Below are 17321 nucleotides of genomic sequence, written 5' to 3' on the forward strand. Positions count from 1 at the left end.
TCACTCTGAACATCAACGCTATTAAAGAACATGATGGAGCTCAGTACTGGTGTGAAGCCAAACTAGAACTGGGACCTGAAGGACCACAACCCCCTCCAGTGGTGACGTCAGAAAAGATCACTGCTACAGTCTACTGTGAGTCTGACAAGAAAAAACTACTTTAACACCTTTGTTAATCCTTTCACTCCACTTGGTTTATATTTCCTAACTGTCCACTTCCCCTCAGCTTTACAGAGCTTTATTATTCGGTTTGCAGGTCCAAGACTTTACTGTTTTGATTTTCTCTCATAGTTCTGACCAGAATCACTTTCTGTTGTAGAAGGCAGCTGTTCATAGAGCTGTAGAGTTTATACTAACTGATCATCAACAAACTGAAGGACATTCCCCAGCACAGGTTATGGTCACTTTCCTTCTGGAGGACGCCTTAGTGAGCAAGCTTTAACTTTTCTGGCTAATGTTGGTTCAAGATATCTTCTTGCAGAAAGCCATCCCTACAACATGATGCTAACACTGCCATGCCTCACAGTTACAAGCTACGACCTCTTTCCTCAAACACAACTTTTCACAACAATTTTAGTTTGTTTCTAAGGGATGACATGTCTTCTGCAACAGGTCTAGTTTCCTTTGACTAGGCACGTAGTTAAGCTAGCAACATGATTGTTGTTTAAGTTTGTCTCTAAGAGATGACAGTGAACAGAACATCTGAAACATTTTACACATAACTGTTTTTGTCTCAATGACTTCTTTTCACTGGGACTTTGAACCCTCTTAAAGTCACTCTACATACAGTATATCAGGATCCCCCAATTAATTTTAACAAAAGGGTTGAATATTGTGAAGCATGCCATGCCAAGTGCAACAACATCCCGGTTTTACCCATTGTGACAATAACAGTTTTTTCATGTGGAGAGGCTGTTTTTCTTTTTACTGGTAGTGTCGTTGTTGCTGGTGTAATTATCATTATACCACAATAAAATTTACAAATTGACTTTCACTTGTTGGACCCAAATGCAGAATAAAGGAGGCAGGAACTGGCAATGAAAGGAATTTAATAGAAACTTATGAAAGAGTAATAAAAGGCGCTGGAGGGATTGCAGGAAAATCCAAACACACAAATCTAAAAATTGAGAGGGACCAAAACCAAAATGAGAACTTTAAAACATAAGAAACAGAAGGAACTAACAGGGGAAACATCACAGACAACGCAACAGAGAACAAAGGAAATGGTAGGGCTATATATACGTGGGAAGAGTGAGGAGACACAGGTGAATCGAATGAGGGACAAATCAAACAATCAAAGCAGGGAACACATTAAGTAAAAGAAGACAAGAAACACTAAGGAAGAACTTTACAAAATAAGTAGGGAAACACAAAGAAAACCAAACAGGGTCACAGGAAATACTCAAAATTCAGAACCATGACAATCAGTGAGAGAATGACAGTGAGAATGATGGTCTGAGGCAACATTTCTGAAGTAACTGGGATTAAAACTGGTAACATGCATAGTGTTGACGTTCTGCTTTACTGAGTACAGAGTTAGAAACATCACTGTGATGACTGTAATGAGGTACTTTCTACTATAATGTTCCAATGTGTGTGTGTGTCAGTGGATAATGTGTTGAAATAACTTGTTCTATTTCTTCTTCTCTCAATCAACACACAGATGGACCTAAGCTACTTGTGTCAGCAAATGAAAACATCAAAATTACAGTAGGACACACTCTACGTCTGAACTGCTCAACTGAAGGAAACCCCAGACCCTCATACTCCTGGAAGCTCCCAGCAGAAAGAGATAACTCCTCCTTCAACGACAACGTTCTCACCATCCAGTCTGTGAGATCTGATCAAGGAGGGAATTATGTTTGTACCGTCAGCAACAAAGAGGGGACTGTCACTGTGAATTTTTACGTGGACGTCCAAGGTGAGTGCTTTCATTTCCAGTTTTCGAAGGTTATAATTGTTACTGAAAACTGAGCAACCACAATGTTTCTTCCAGTATTGTTACAGCAGTTGAGAATAAATAATAATTCATGTAAAATCAGGAAGTTCGTTGTGACTGTTTCATTTTGTGTTATTCCAACGTTTAATGTTCTCTTTTCTTTTTTTCTTTAACCAGACCTCTTACCCACCTCTGCAGACAACTTCCCCCCATACATTATAGCGGGGATAATAGCACCTGTTGTCCTGGTCTGCCTGATCATTATATACATCCTATATAAGAAATGCAAATAAACTGGACAAATAAGTGGTTAAGTTTGTTTCTAAGGGATGATAATGACAACCTGACGTTTTCCGTTTACATACACGACACATTCCTGTACCCGTTGAAGGTTAAAATTACATGAAGGTATGAATGCAGATGGACCCTCTAAAACTGTACACATGAGGAAAAACATTTTTCTAGGAAAGTACTCTATTGTACTCTATTATCACATTCATCATGCTAACTTGGAGTGGAATTTGTGGAGTGTGGAATTTACAGATAATGAATAGGACTATACTCCCTCCTCTCTCACCCTCGTCTCCCTCCCTCTTCTTATTCTCCTCACTGTGTCTCTCACCATGATGGCAGATTCATGAGCATTAACATTAGCCAATGTGAGAGAGGCCTCTGGTTGCTGTAAAAGTTACTCTGGGTTCCTTTGTGACCTCTCAGACTATTATGCTTCTTGCGTTTGTTGTGATTTGTGTCAGTCAGCCTCTCCTGTGGATGGTAACAGTCGTATTAAATCTCCTCCATTTGTTCACAATCTGTCTGACTGTTGATTTCTTGATTTCAAACTCTTTAGAGATGGTATGTCATCAGAAAGCTCCTTTCTCTGTGCCATCATACACTTTGACAAACATGTGTTGTAAAGATCAGACTGTGACAAATCCCTGATATGTTTTTTTTAACTAAACAGGGCACTGAATGACACCAGAGTCTCATTACATTGACTGTAAACACTTATGAATAGATGGACTCTAATTTGGTCTTGAAATGAACTTGTTCCTCCTGGAAGTGAACGTAGTTTTGCAACTCACTGATATGTAATGTTGTCTCATTTCCTGAATAAACATATACACAAGTATAATATTTCTGTTTTCTTGTTTGTTTGGGTTTTCTTCATCAACTTTCAGGTCTAAAAACTCACAAAAATCTTTAAGCGACACTGTATATCTGAAAGAAAACACCTTGGTGGACAGGCCTTTAATCTATTTTCTATTCCATCTATTTTCTATTTTATAGATGAGTCACGTGTTTTTATGTAACATGAAAGTGTTTTGTGAGGAAAAAAGAACTTGGAGAGACTCTGGCCAACAGTCAAAAATGTTTCTTTAATCAGTGATTCACAGAGAGTCTAATCACAGGTTCTCTCTGGAGAGAAGCTCCTCTGGCTGTCTCCCCTACACACATGGCTTTTATACAAATAATCTCGGTATGTGGTTTCCATAGTAATGTGAGTTCTTATCACTTGTTGCTCATAACATCCTCAGTGCAATGACCGTGTGAAGGCAGGAGAACAGGTGAGAAAACATTGTGAATCCAACCATAAAGATGTTACATAAAGATGTTAAATAAAGGATTATGCATAGGTTATACATTTAGCTGTCATTGTTATACAAGTCTCTCTATGTGTTTCTAGTCTAAAGTTGAAGGTAAGGTGAGCATAGAACACAATATATCAATATCATATATCAATGATATAAATTAAAACAGCAGTAAATGTGACTTTAAACCACTGCCATCCACACACATGTTTTGGCCTAGTTTGTGGAGGAGTGCTTGTTCCAGAAGCAGACCTTCCTTATCTCTTTCCTGTGAATGCTTCCTCAATTACGTACCAGGAGAGGCCATGCTCAGAGTCATGGTTATATTATTTATTCTTCTTCTCTTCTGGGATACTTTAGTCAGTTTATTCCAGCCCAACTCCCACTCCAGTGTGTTGCCAGAGGAGGCAGAACTCCATATCGTTTAATATTTAGATTTAATAATTCTGTTTAGTTTCTTTCAATAATTTTGTCATTTTGCACCTCCAAAGTGGAAGATATGTGGTCCTAAATCAAAGGGCACATACACTCACACCAAAAACTACATATTTGTTTCAAATACATAGCTTTATACACCAAGGAGGGATGTGAGAGCTTTTACAAAGCTCTGTACTTCAACTTTTCACTAACAGGAATAGGGTTTGGAGAATGATTTGATTACAGAGTAGTAATGCTTTGATCACAATCTTGACTGAAACATAGAGACTCATTCAAATCTTCAGTTTTTATTTATGTTAACTTCTGTTTTACAAACATAAATAGTGAAAAGATGAACCGAACTAAATATGATGTATTCATGTATATATTAAAAAGTCAGAAAGACGATTCCTGCACTGTACTTGCTTATTTAACCTTTAATAAAATAGCTCAAATTATCTAAACATCTATATTTTTTCCTAAAATATGACACTGTACAGCGAACAGATTGATACCCTGTTGTATCTTTACTTCATTTTTATTTCCTATTGTCCCTGAAGTTCTCAAACTCAAACACAGCAACTCTACTGCTGCTACCTCTTTAGGATCATCTAGTAAAGGACCACAAAGTGTATATGTTAAACCCACGAGAGATTAAACTCACAGAGGATGTAACCTAATTAGATTACAGTCTACCACCATCTGTTGGAGATGCATCAGTACTACATTATTAAATAGAGGCATTGCATCTACACAGGCTGCTGCTTTCTCACAGTCCTCTCTGCATATTAAAACAATCTGAGAACATCCTAAAATGTAACTACACTTTGCAGCCTTAACAAACTCCACAGAGTTAAACTTTCCAGCAGTTTTGAGGATACAAAGATGATGATAATGGTGGTGTCTGAAGATAAAAAAAATATGGTAAAATTTTTATTTTATTTTTATTGTTCCTTTTGTGCATGAATGTTCATTTCATCTTCTTATTGGTCATGGTGTGTTCATTAATTACACTGGAAATGAACAAGAAGTTAAAAGTATGAAGCATAAATTCAAGCTGTGAATCATTGTGGCTCTGGAACCAGCAATTATTGACTCAGTGGCTGTGAGTTGTTCTGACTTCACCACTGGAGGGAGTTGTGGTCCTTCAGGTCCAAGTTCTAGTTTGGTTTCACACCAGTACTGAGCTCCATCATGTTCTTTACTAGCGTTGATGTTCAGAGTGAAGGTCTCATTCACTGGTTTATAGCGTTCACTACTTATAGACTGGAGTTGATCCAGTGCTGTCACTCCTCTGTAGAAGGTCACAACAAGTTCTTTAACAGGAGCTACGTTCTTCACGGTGCACTGCAGCTGGTACTGATGACCCTCAATCATCGGCCCAGTGTGATGGACACATGCTGATGGACACATGTTCTGAAGGCTCTGAGGAGACAAGGACGAAGACAAAGATGTAGAGAGACATACAAAGCAAACTAGAGACTATAAATCCCTGTAACTACTGTGAATCTGAACTAAAGAAGAGAATAAATTCTGATTATAAATGATAAAACAATCAATGTTAAAAATGTTTTGGTCAAGTTTACTTACGGTAGACAGTCACAGTCAGGTCAGTACAACATTGTTCATCACCAGTATAGTAACACGTGATAGTTGAGTCCCATTCAGTCACTCTGTCAATGGTCCACACCAACGTAGTTCCATTTTTTGTTACCACTCCCTGAGATGTTTCCAAACCAGATATGATGTCTTGGCAGGAATTATGACAAACAACACATGTAGCAGAGGTTGGGTCTCCATACTTCACTACCAGACTGGATGAAGTGAATACAGGTTTATCTGCACAGTTGTAATCTGTAAGATAAACAATAACTGCTGTGAAACATCTTCACACACAATGTCCTTCATGAAAGAAACAAAACATCGCTGTTAATGAAATGCATGCATATTTTTAAGCAGAATACTAATTTTCATAAGACAATAATAATAATTTAATTCTGTGCATGCACACTCCTTCATCAAAATATGTTCTGATTATGCAGTCTGTCATTTTGATCTCTCTCTCTTTATGTATTTTATTATTGCTAATTAACCACAGAAATCAATCAATAAACTTATAGAGCATGTAGTTTAAGGTATCTCTGGACGTTCAGCAAAGCATTCAAACCATATTTCGGTTGTCATTAGCTTTCATGACTTAATGTGATCTACTTTCTTGGTTTGTTATATTATCTTACATATATACAGTCCATAGATGACAGTGTACACCACAGGTGGATTACAATAAAAGAAAGATTAAACAGGTTTTTGTGGTTAAACAATATATTTAAATATTTCTACTAATAATTAAATAAATGAAACTTACCACAGCCGGACACATGGAGGTGACGCTGAAAGGTCATCAAAGAAACAACCAAGACTATGGAAGAGAACAACGTTATGTCCTGTTAGTTTTGTGGGTAAACAAGCAAACAGTCTGTCTGGTGGTGATAATCGCTGGATGGAGAGGGTCTCGAACAATAAGTAGAAGTGAAAAAAATTTTAAGAACCGCTTTTTCTATTTATTCATTCATCTTCTGTACCTAACCAGCATGTCTTTGGATGGTGGGAGGAAGCCGGAGTACCCGGAGAGAACCCACGCAAACTCCACACAAAAAGGCCCAGTCGGCCCATGGATTCGAACCCAGGACCTTCTCGCTGTGAAACATCAGTGCTAACTACCTCGCCACTATGTCGCCCCATTCCTTTTATATTTACTATAAAAAAGGGGAAGTGGTAGTTGGGGCACTGGTGACATCTTCAAGTATTCTGTCACAGCATAAACTCGGGTGTGGCTTGTTTTTAATGTGTGCAGGAGTTTGATAAAACGCCCTACATTGGAACTAACCCAAAATTTCAGCACCCTTTAGAATTTTCTACATTTCCGCATAAAAATGACTCAAAACATATCGCAAGTCCTGAAAGTAGACAAAGAGAACACAATCAAGCAAATGAAACAGAAATATCACACCTGTGTATTTGTTTATTTGGGAAAATGTCTCAATATTACGTATGTGTGAGATGCAAAACTAAGTTCACTTCCAGGATTACAAGTAAAATTCACAGCTGAATTAGAGTCCATCTGTTCAGAGGTGAAACCCAGATGTCGTTAAGTCTGATCGTCACACAACACTTGTTTGTGGAGGTGTATGATGACACAGACAAAGGGGCTTCCTGAGGACATCAGAAAAAGAACTTTTGAAGCTAATCCAAGTGGAAAAAGTCACAAAACTATCTCTAAAGAGTTTAAAATCCACAGTCAGAAAGATTGTGAACAAATGGAGGCGATTTAATACGACTGTTACCCTTCACAGGAGAGGTTGACTGACACAGATCATTACAAAAGCAAGATGCATAATAGTCTGAGAGATCACAAAGGAACCCAGAGTAACTTTTAAACAACTAGAGGCCTCTCTCACATTGGCTAATCTGCCATCATGGTGAGAGACACAGTGAGGAGAAGGAGAAGAGGGAGGGAGATGAGGGTGAGAGGGGAAGGAGTATAGTCCTGAGAAATTATCTGTGCTGTAAAACTGAGTGATACGCACTAGTGGTGACTCATCAAGTTGGTATTTGCACACATATGCTGGTAGCATTGCAGCAAAATAAATTCCACACACCTCAGTTTGGCTAGTTCACCGTGTTTATGAGTTGATGTCTAGTTTTCTTGTAGGCTGTTAGCTTATTGGCCTGTGTTGGTGTTAAGACCTGGTCTTAAAAAAACTGATTAGACACTTCAACCATAACTCCATAACCTCCAAGTTAGCTATCAGCATGGTCAATTTGATATTAGAAAACAAAGCTTTCCGAGAAAAATGTTTTTCCTCACGTGTAGAGTGTCAGAGGATCCATCTGCATTTCAGGCCTTCATATAAATTTAACCTTTAACAGGTACAGGACTGTGTCATGTACGTAAATCAAAAACGTTCCTCAGGTTGTATTGTCCAGTTCGGTTGTGTTCTAAATGTTGGATGTATCCCGTGATCAAGATAATCAGGACAACAGCTGCGATTATCCCCGCTATAATGTATGGGATGATGTTGATTGTAGAGGTGGGTGAGAGGTCTGGTTAAAGAGAAAAAGAAAATAGAACATTAAATGTTAATTGTGGTTGCTCAGTTTTCAGTAACAATTATAACCTTCAATAACTGGAAATAAAAAACACTCACCTTTGACGTCCACGTAATAATTCACAGTGACAGTCCCCGCTTCGTTGCTGATGGTACAAACATAATTCCCTCCTTGATCAGAGCCCACATACTGGATGGTGAGAACGCTGCCGTTGAAGGAGGAGTTATCTCTTTCTGCTGGGAGCTTCCAGGAGTATGAGGGTCTGGGGTTTCCTTCAGTCGAGCAGTTCAGACGTAGAGTGTCTCCTACTGTGATTTTGATGTTTTCATTTGCTGACACAAGTAGCTTAGGTCCATCTGTGTGTTGATTGAGAGAGGAAGAAATAGAAACTCTATAGCTATAAACAGCTGCCTTCTGCAACAGAAAGTGATTCTGGTCAGAACTATGAGAGAAAACCAAAACAGTAAAGTCTTGGACCTGCAAACCAAATAATAAATCTCTGTAAAGCTGAGGGGAAGTAGACAGTTGGGAAATATATGTATGTGTGTTTGTCACTATAAGGTCCCAGGTTAGGAACAGCTTCAATGAATGAAAGGACTTCATCCATCAAAGCAAGTGGAGTGAAATGATTAACAAAGGTGTTAAAGTAATTTTTTCTTGTCAGACTCACAGTTGACTGAAGCAGTGATGTTTTCTGACTTCACCACTGGAGGGGGTTGTGGTCCTTCAGGTCCCAGTTCTAGTTTGGTTTCACACCAGTACTGAGCTCCATCATCTTCTTTACTAGCAGTGATGTTCAGAGTGAAGGTCTCAGTCACTGGTTTATAGCGTTCACTACTTATAGACTGGGGTTGATCCAGTGCTGTCTCTCCTCTGTAGAAGGTCACAACAAGGTCTTTAACAGGAGCTACGTTCTTCACGGTACAGTGCAGCTGGTACTGATGACCCTCAATCATCGGCCCAGTGTGATTTACAAAGCTGATGGACACATGATCTGGAGGCTCTGAGGAGACAAGGACAAAGACAAAGATGTAGAGAGACACACAAAGCAAACTAGAGACTATAAATCCCTGTAACTACTGTGAATCTGAACTAAAGAAGAGAATAAATTCTGATTATAAATGATAAAACCATCAATGTTAAAAGTGTTTTGGTCAAGTTTACTTACGGTAGACAGTTACAGGCAGGTTGGTACAACACTGTTTATCATCAATGCTGTAATAACACGTGAGATTTGTATCCCATTCAGTCACTCTGTCAACGGTCCACACCAACGTAGTTCCATTTTCTGTTACCACTCCCTGAGATTTTTCCAAACCAGATACGGTGTCCTGGCAGGAATTATGACAAGGAACACATGTAGCATTGGTTGGGTCTCCATACTTCACTACCAGACTGGATGGAGTGAATACAGGTTTATCTGCACAGTTGTAATCTGTAAGATAAACAATAACTGCTGTGAAACATCTTCACACACAATGTCCTTCATGAATGAATCCAAACATTAAAGTACTCTATATACTGTATCTTGTAACAATGTTGTTAATTCATGTTTTTTTTCATAAAACAAACAAAAATAATCATTTCAATCTGTGAAAGCACACTCTTTCAGCAAAATATGTTTTCATTATGCAGTCTGTCATTTTGATCTCTCTCTCTTTATATATTTTTTTTATTGCTAATTAACCACAGAAATCAATCAATAAAGTTTTTCAGCAAAGCATTCAAACCATATTTGGGTTGTCATTAGCTTCCATGACTTAATGTGATCTACTTTCTTGTTTTGTTATATTATCTTACATATATACAGCCCATGGATGAAAAATTAAACTGGTCTTTGTGGTTAAACAAACAATATATTTAAATATTTCTACTAATGATTAAATAACTAAAACATACCACAGCCGGACACATGGAGGTCACGCTGAAAGGTCATCAAAGAAACAAACAATACTATGGCAGAGAACAACATTATGTCCTGTTAGTTTTGTGGGTAAACAAGCAAACAGTCAGTCTGGTGGTGAATCGCTGGATGAAGAGGGTCTCCATCCAGAAGTGATAAACCACTCCCTTTTTGTTTATAAAAAGTAGAGGAAGTGGGAGCACTGGTGACATCTACAAGTATTCTGTGTGCCAGTCGCAGCAAAAATGTGGGTGTGGCTTGTTTCTATGTGTGCAGGAGTTTGATAAAACGGCATACAGTGGAACTTACCCAAATTAGTTTTTTTCAGGAAAATGACCCAATATTACATATGTGTGAGATGCAAAACTAAGTTCACTTCCAGGATTACAAGTAAAATTCACAGCTGAATTAGAGTCCATCTGTTCAGAGGTGAAACCCAGGTGTCTTTCAGTCTGATCTTCACACAACACATGTTTGTGGAGATGTACAATGACACAGACAAAGGGGCTTCCTGAGGACATCAGAAAAAGCTTTTGTTGCTAATCCAGCTGGAAAAAAGTTACAAAACCATCTCTAAAGAGTTTAAAATCCACAGTCAGACAGATTGTGAATAAATGGAGGAGATTTAAGACGACTGTTACCCTCCACAGGAGAGATTGACCGACACAGATCACTATAAAAGAAGGACACATAATAGTCTCAGAGGTCATGAAGGGTGACCAGGGTAACTTCCAAGGAACTAAAGACCTCTTTCACTTTGGTTGTTGTTTTTGAATCAACCATCAACCAAAGTTGCAAAACTAATTTCACTTCCAGGATTATTAAGTTAATTTCAAGGTCAAATCCATCTGCTCAGAAGTAATCAGTGTAATGAGACTCTGGTGTCATTTAATGCCTTGTTTGGTTAAAACAAAAAAATTAGGGATTTGTCAAAGTCTGATCCTCACAACAAGCGGCACAGTGGCGTTAGCACTGATGCCTCACAGCAAGAAGGTTCCGGGTTCGAATCCGGGCTGACTGGGGCCTTTCTGTGTGGCGATTGCATGTTCTCCCTGTGTCTGCGCAGGTTCCTCCCACCGTCCAAAAACATGCTTGTTAGGTTCATTGGTGATTCTAAATTAGTGCACATGTGAGTGTGAATGGTTGTCTGTCTCTCTGTGTTAGCCCTGTGATGGACTGGAGACCTGTCCAGGGCGTACTCCGCCTCTTGCTCCAGTCCCCCTGCGACCCTTCACAGGACAAACTGTTACAGAAGATGAATAATGAATGATCTTCACAACACACGTTTGTCAAAGTGTATGATTGCACAGACAAAGGAGCTTTCTGAAAACTTTAGAAAAAGAGTTGTTGTTGATCGAAATTAAATTTTTGGGGGTAACCATAGATGACAGAATCAATTGGAAATCACATACCAAGCATGTACAAAGTCTCAAGAAGCATTGCAATAATAAACAAAGCAAAAAAGGTTTTGGATCAGAAATCACTTCACACTCTTTACTGTTCCCTAGTCTCACCATATTTTCAATACTGTGCTGAGGTTTGGGGCAACAACTACAAAACATCACTACAGCCACTAACCACCATTCAAAAAAGAGCAATACGAATCATACACAACGGGAAAATCGGGAACACACAAACTCTTTATTTCTACAGTCCAAGCTACTAAAATTTACCGACATTGTGGAATATCAAACAGCTCAAATAATGTTTAAAGCTAAAAATAATCTTTTGCCAATAAATATACAGAAATTATTCATTATGCATGAGGGGAGTTATAATTTAAGGGGAAAAATCAATTTTAATCTAACTTTAATTTGGACAAAGAGGAGGGGTTTCTGTGTTTCAGTTAGCGGGGTGAGACTATGGAACAGGTTTACGATGGAGTTGAAGCAATGTCCAAACATGAAACAGTTTAAAATGAGGTACAAAGACACTATTTTTAAAAGGTACAGGCATGAGGGAGGTGTTGGGTACTAAGTGTTATTAGGTTATTGTCTCCTTTGTTTTTGTTTTTTGTTTTGTTCTTTTTTATTGTTTCTCTTTGTGCATGCGTGTATGTGTGTGTGTGTGTGTATATTGTATTAGGTGTATATGTAGATTATGTTTTGTATTGTTTGTTTTGTTTTGTTTTTTTGTTTTTTGTTGTAATTCAAGTCAGGAATATATTTTATTTATCAAGCATATCTAAACTAGTTGCAATGAAGCTGGTATTGTCATTCATTATTTAAAGAGAAGGGGTGGGAGTTTATAAGTTATTCTTCTTCTCACTCCTTTTCGAATATGTATTTCTATGTTTAAATGTTTGCCTTACTTCTCTTTTTATTTAGGTTTGCATATTCGAAATAAACACTTCAATCAAGAAATCATCAACAAAGAGTTTGGAATCAAGAAATCCACAGTCAGAACAAATGGAGGAGACTGTTACCCTCCACAGGAGAGGTTGACCAACAAAGTTCACTATATAAGCAAGAAGAAGCTTCTTTAATAGCCTGAGCAGCTAAAGAAGTAGATTTGAAAGCATACTTCATTTTATTTGATATTTTCATGTCATTTAAGTTGCCTCAGGGCACAAGTGCAACAGTTTATTCTATGAAGATAATACAAGGATTTCCTGAGAGTCATACACCCATCTGAAGATCTGGGCAAACTACTTTCAGTTTTTTTTTTTTTTCAGGCTAATGCAAATGGTTTTCCACTGATTACTAGATACTGGATATCTGCAGAGCAGCCCCCAGCTCACATCAAAAAAAAAAAATCAGGCAGGGAGTGGACCTTTATCTTCACCATTTCCAGTTCTCTCTCAGAGCCCAGAGATTTACCATCACCAAGACAGAGACAGCTCGTCTGCACACAAATCTAACCGGACATCATGTTGTTCCCTTCCATAATTTTGGTTGTTTCTCTGATGAGCTCTCTGCGTGACTTCCATGTGTCCAGTTGTGGTAAGTTTTCAGTATTTGTCAATCTAGGATTTTCATTGCTCGCCTTTTTACCGTACAGGTTAGTGTTCTGATCAAGTGTGTAAAGTGTGTTTATATGTTTATTTTTGTTAGGAGTCACGTGTCAACAATGTTACATACAAAAATCCTCATCACATTGTTACTTATTTTGACCCAGTGCTCCAAATAACTTTTAACAAAGCACTTTTAAGCAAAACACATAGACATGGGGTGTTTTCACAAGAAAATACATAATTTAATAGAAACCATAAGATGTAAAACAAAAATAAATGAATAAATAAAAATAAATAAATAAAAGAGAAGACCTAAACAAAAGAAGGGCGTCTCAGAGAAATGTACAATTTTCCATTTCTTCGAGATGTCTGTAAATTTGGATTCCTGGAGTCTCATTGACAAAGTGATCCTTTCCATCACAAGTATATCATAGATGATACCATACCATTCATCTATACTCGGGATGTCTAAGCCATTTCTTTGTAATTGAAGTTCCTCCCAGTTAAACGTAATGTCTGTTACAAATATAGTCACGAGTTCTGTAAAAATCTTCTGCCAGAAAATATTTATTTTTGGACAGGCCCAGAACAAGTGGTAATGATTGGCTTCCCGGGAATGACACAACCTCCAAGAGCTGGAAGAACCTGAATGGTGGCATTGCTAAACTGGGGTAATAAAGTACCTAATGAGACATTTCCACCCAAATGATCTCCACAAGTTTGAGCATGATATCCTCCACTGAAATCCACAGTATTTCATCCATTTATCTTCTGAGAGGCGGGTGTTGGTTTCACTGACGAATTTTGGTTTTGTGTAAATGGTATTCGTTGTTTTAATCTGTTGAAGTCCTCTATAAAATCTAGAGGTCATCTTATGCCCAGATTCTGTCCTGTAAGCACTAATGAAATGTTTAAATAGACCGTATAATTAATATGACCGTTATCTAAAATAGTGCAAAATTAAAACACGTTAGTGAGTTAAATGTGCACAAAATCACAAATTACTGAAAAAAACTACTAATGTGTTGATGGATCATTTTATGTTCCCAGGCAACCCAACAAGGAGTCATTGATATTTTATTTAGAAACAAAAACATGAATATATTTCATTAACAACACTGCTATAAGATACAGTATATATAGTACTTTAATGTTTGGTTTCATTCATGAAGAACATTGTGTGTGAAGATGTTTCACAGCAGTTATTGTTTATCTTACAGATCAAAAGTGTGACGATAAACCTGTATTCACTCCATCCAGCCTGGTAGTGAAGTATGGAGACCCAACCTCTGCTACATGTGTTGTTTGTAATAATTTCTGTCACTACAACTTATCTGGTTTGGAAAAATCTCAGGGAAACCTGACAAAAAATGGAAATACGTTGGTGTGGACCGTTGACAGAGTGACTAAATGGGACTCAACTATCACATGTTACTATACTGGTGATAAACAGTGTTGTACTAACCTGCCTGTAACTGTCTACCGTAAGTAAACTTGACCAAAACACTTTTAACATTGATGGTTTTATCATTTATAAACAGAATTTATTCTCTTCTTTAGTTCAGATTCACAGTAGTTACAGGGATTTATGGCCTCGAGTTTGCTTTTTGTGTCTCTCTACATCTTTGTCTTCATTCTTGTCTCCTCAGAGCCTCCAGAACATGTGTCCATCAGCTTTGTAGATCACACTGGGCCGATGATTGAGGGTCATCAGTACCAGCTGCAGTGTACCGTGAAGAACATAGCTCCTGTAAAAGACCTTGTTGTGACCTTCTACAGAGGAGAGAGAGAACTGGATCAACTCCAGTCTATAAGTAGTGAACACTATAAACCAGTGAATGAGACCTTCACTCTGAACATCACTGCTAGTAAAGAACATGGAGCTCACTACTGGTGTGAAGCCAAACTAGAACTGGGACCCGAAGGACCACAACCCCCTCCAGTGGTGAAGTCAGAAAACATCACTGCTACAGTCTACTGTGAGTCTGACAAGAAAAAACTACTTTAACACCTTTGTTAATCATTTCACTCCACTTGCTTTGATGGATGAAGTCCTTTCATTCATTAATTGAAGCTGTTCCTAACCTGGGACCTTATAGTGACAAATGCACATACATAAATTTGGATGGTATCTTCGGGGTGGACCAAGGCCAAAATAACAAACAAAACAACCCTACTTAGAAATAAATCAGATGACCTAACAAATGCAAACAAAAGACAAAACACTTTCCTCCCTACCTAAATAAACAGGAGAAAAGAAGATAACAAAACTGGCAGTCCACCCCTGCTACTCAAAACAAACAAACAAAACTCATGAACAACAAATAAGCAAAAGCTGTGGCCGGTTGGGAGATGAGGAGGATGAGGAAAATCCTGCTGCCAGCGCAGTGCTGCAGCCAGTCGGGAACCAGGACCGGGACTTTCCCACCAATCATCTCAGAAACATTACACACCTACTAACCGTAAAGAAAAACAAAATAACAACTACTAATACCCATTACGATGACAGTATAGTAACATGTGATAGTTGAGTCCCAGTAATTAGTAACACTTCTATTCACTGAGATTCTGAACCCTCTTAAAACCACTCTACATACAGTATATCAGGATCTCCCAACTAATTTTAACAAAAGGGTTGAATATTGTGAAGTATGCCATGCCAAGTGGCACAAGGAAAAAAAAAACAATCAAAGCGGGGAACGCATTAAGTAAAACAAGACAAGAAACACTAAGGAAGAACTTTAGAAATTAAAGCAGGAAACGCAAAGAAAACCAAACAGGGTCACAGGAAATACTCAAAATTCAGAAGCATGACAATCAGTGAGAGAATGGCTGCTTTACTGAGTACAGAGTTAGAAACATCACTGTGATGACAGTAATGAGGTACTTTCGACTATAATGTTCCAATGTGTGTGTGTCAGTGGATAATGTGTTGAAACAACTTGTTCTATTTCTTCTTCTCTCAATCAACACACAGATGGACCTCAGCTACTTGTGTCAGCAAATGAAAACATCAAAATTACAGCAGGAGACACTCTACGTCTGAACTGCTCAACTGAAGGAAACCCCAGACCCTCATACTCCTGGAAGCTCCCAGCAGAAAGAGATAACTCCTCCTTCAACGACAGTGTTTTCATCATCCAGTCTGTGGGCTCTGATCAAGGAGGGAATTATGTTTGTATCGTCAGCAATCAAGAGGGGACTGTCACTGTGAATTTTAACGTGATCGTCCAAGGTGAGTGTTTTCATTTCCAGTTATCGAAGGTTATGATTGTTACTGAAAACTGAGCAACCACAATGTTGCTTCCAGTACTGTTACAGCAGTTGAGAATAAAAAATAATTCATGTAAAATCAGGAAGGAAGTTCATTGTGACCGTTTCATTTTGTATTTTTCTGACAATGTTCTTTATTCTTAACCTTGTTCTCCTTTTTCTTTAACCATACCTACCTCTGCAGCCAACTTCCTCCCATACATTATAGCGGGGATAATAATAGCTGTACTGGTTTCCTCCGGACTGATCATGGGATACATCCGATATAAGAAGCATAAACAAACTGGACAAATAAGTAGTTAAGTTTGTTTCTAAGAGATGACACTGACAACTCGAAGGATGTTTTCCGTTTACATACACGACACAGTCCTGTACCCGTTGAAGGTTGAAATCACATGACACCACCAAACACAGGCCAGTAAGCTAACAGCCTACAAGGAAACTAGACAACAACTCAAACAGGGTGAATTAGCCAAACTGAGGTGTGTGCAATTTATTTTGCTGTAATGCTGCCAACATATGTATGCAAATATTAATTTAATGGGTCACTAGAGCATATTGCTGAGTTTTACAGTACAGATAATTTATTAGGGCTATACTCCCTCTTCTCCTCACTGTGTCACTCATTATGGCAGATTCATGAACATTAGCCAATGTAAGAGAGGCCTTTAGTTGTTACTCTGGGTTCCTTTGTGACCTCAGACTATTATGCATCTCGCTTTTGCAGCGATCCGTGTGATCAACTTCTCCTGTGGAGGGTAACCATCATCTTAAATCTCCATTTGTGCACACTCACTGTGGGTTTCTTGATTCCAGCCTCTTTAGAGATGGTTTCGTGACCCTTTCCAGCCGGATGAACTGTTGTTTTTCTAAAGTCTTCAGAAAGCTCCTTCATCTGTGCTGTTAAGACTCCTTAGATGTTGAAAGGCAAGGAGACATAAACACTCAGTCAATAAATGGAGCCAGAGTTGGTGTGGGGAAAAGAAAAAGGTTTTATTAATTAAGCAAACTACTAATACAGATATACAATTGTTTTAGAGTGTGGAACAGTGTGGTTGTGCCAAATAATAATAAAAAAAAAAAAACATACAAAACTGGTCCTTAACTGAGGCTACACTTGAAACAAAACGCAAA

At 38.2% G+C, this 17321-nt stretch overlaps 1 protein-coding gene and 1 long non-coding RNA gene across 2 annotated transcripts; both read right to left on the minus strand.

Annotated features, from left to right (window-relative positions):
* Positions 1–3061: 3061 nt before the first annotated feature.
* On the minus strand, positions 3062–6698 carry LOC311502964. Its single transcript, XR_014699565.1, has 3 exons — positions 6314–6698; positions 5539–5802; positions 3062–5373 (listed from the first exon to the last, which is right to left on the minus strand). It is a non-coding gene; the product is annotated as an uncharacterized lncRNA (long non-coding RNA).
* A 258-nt stretch (positions 6699–6956) lies between these two features.
* Positions 6957–10305, minus strand: LOC311502932 (cell adhesion molecule 3-like). The gene is made up of 5 exons (XM_084565388.1): positions 9958–10305; positions 9227–9493; positions 8729–9061; positions 8157–8414; positions 6957–8052 (listed from the first exon to the last, which is right to left on the minus strand). The coding sequence occupies exons 1-5, from the start codon at positions 10028–10030 to the stop codon at positions 7892–7894; spliced, it is 1092 nt and encodes a 363-aa protein (XP_084421514.1). The 5' UTR covers positions 10031–10305; the 3' UTR covers positions 6957–7891.
* Positions 10306–17321: the final 7016 nt, after the last annotated feature.

Source organism: Chelon labrosus (assembly GCF_963514085.1).
Source record: "Chelon labrosus genome assembly, chromosome: 2".
Classification (NCBI taxonomy): domain Eukaryota; kingdom Metazoa; phylum Chordata; class Actinopteri; order Mugiliformes; family Mugilidae; genus Chelon; species Chelon labrosus.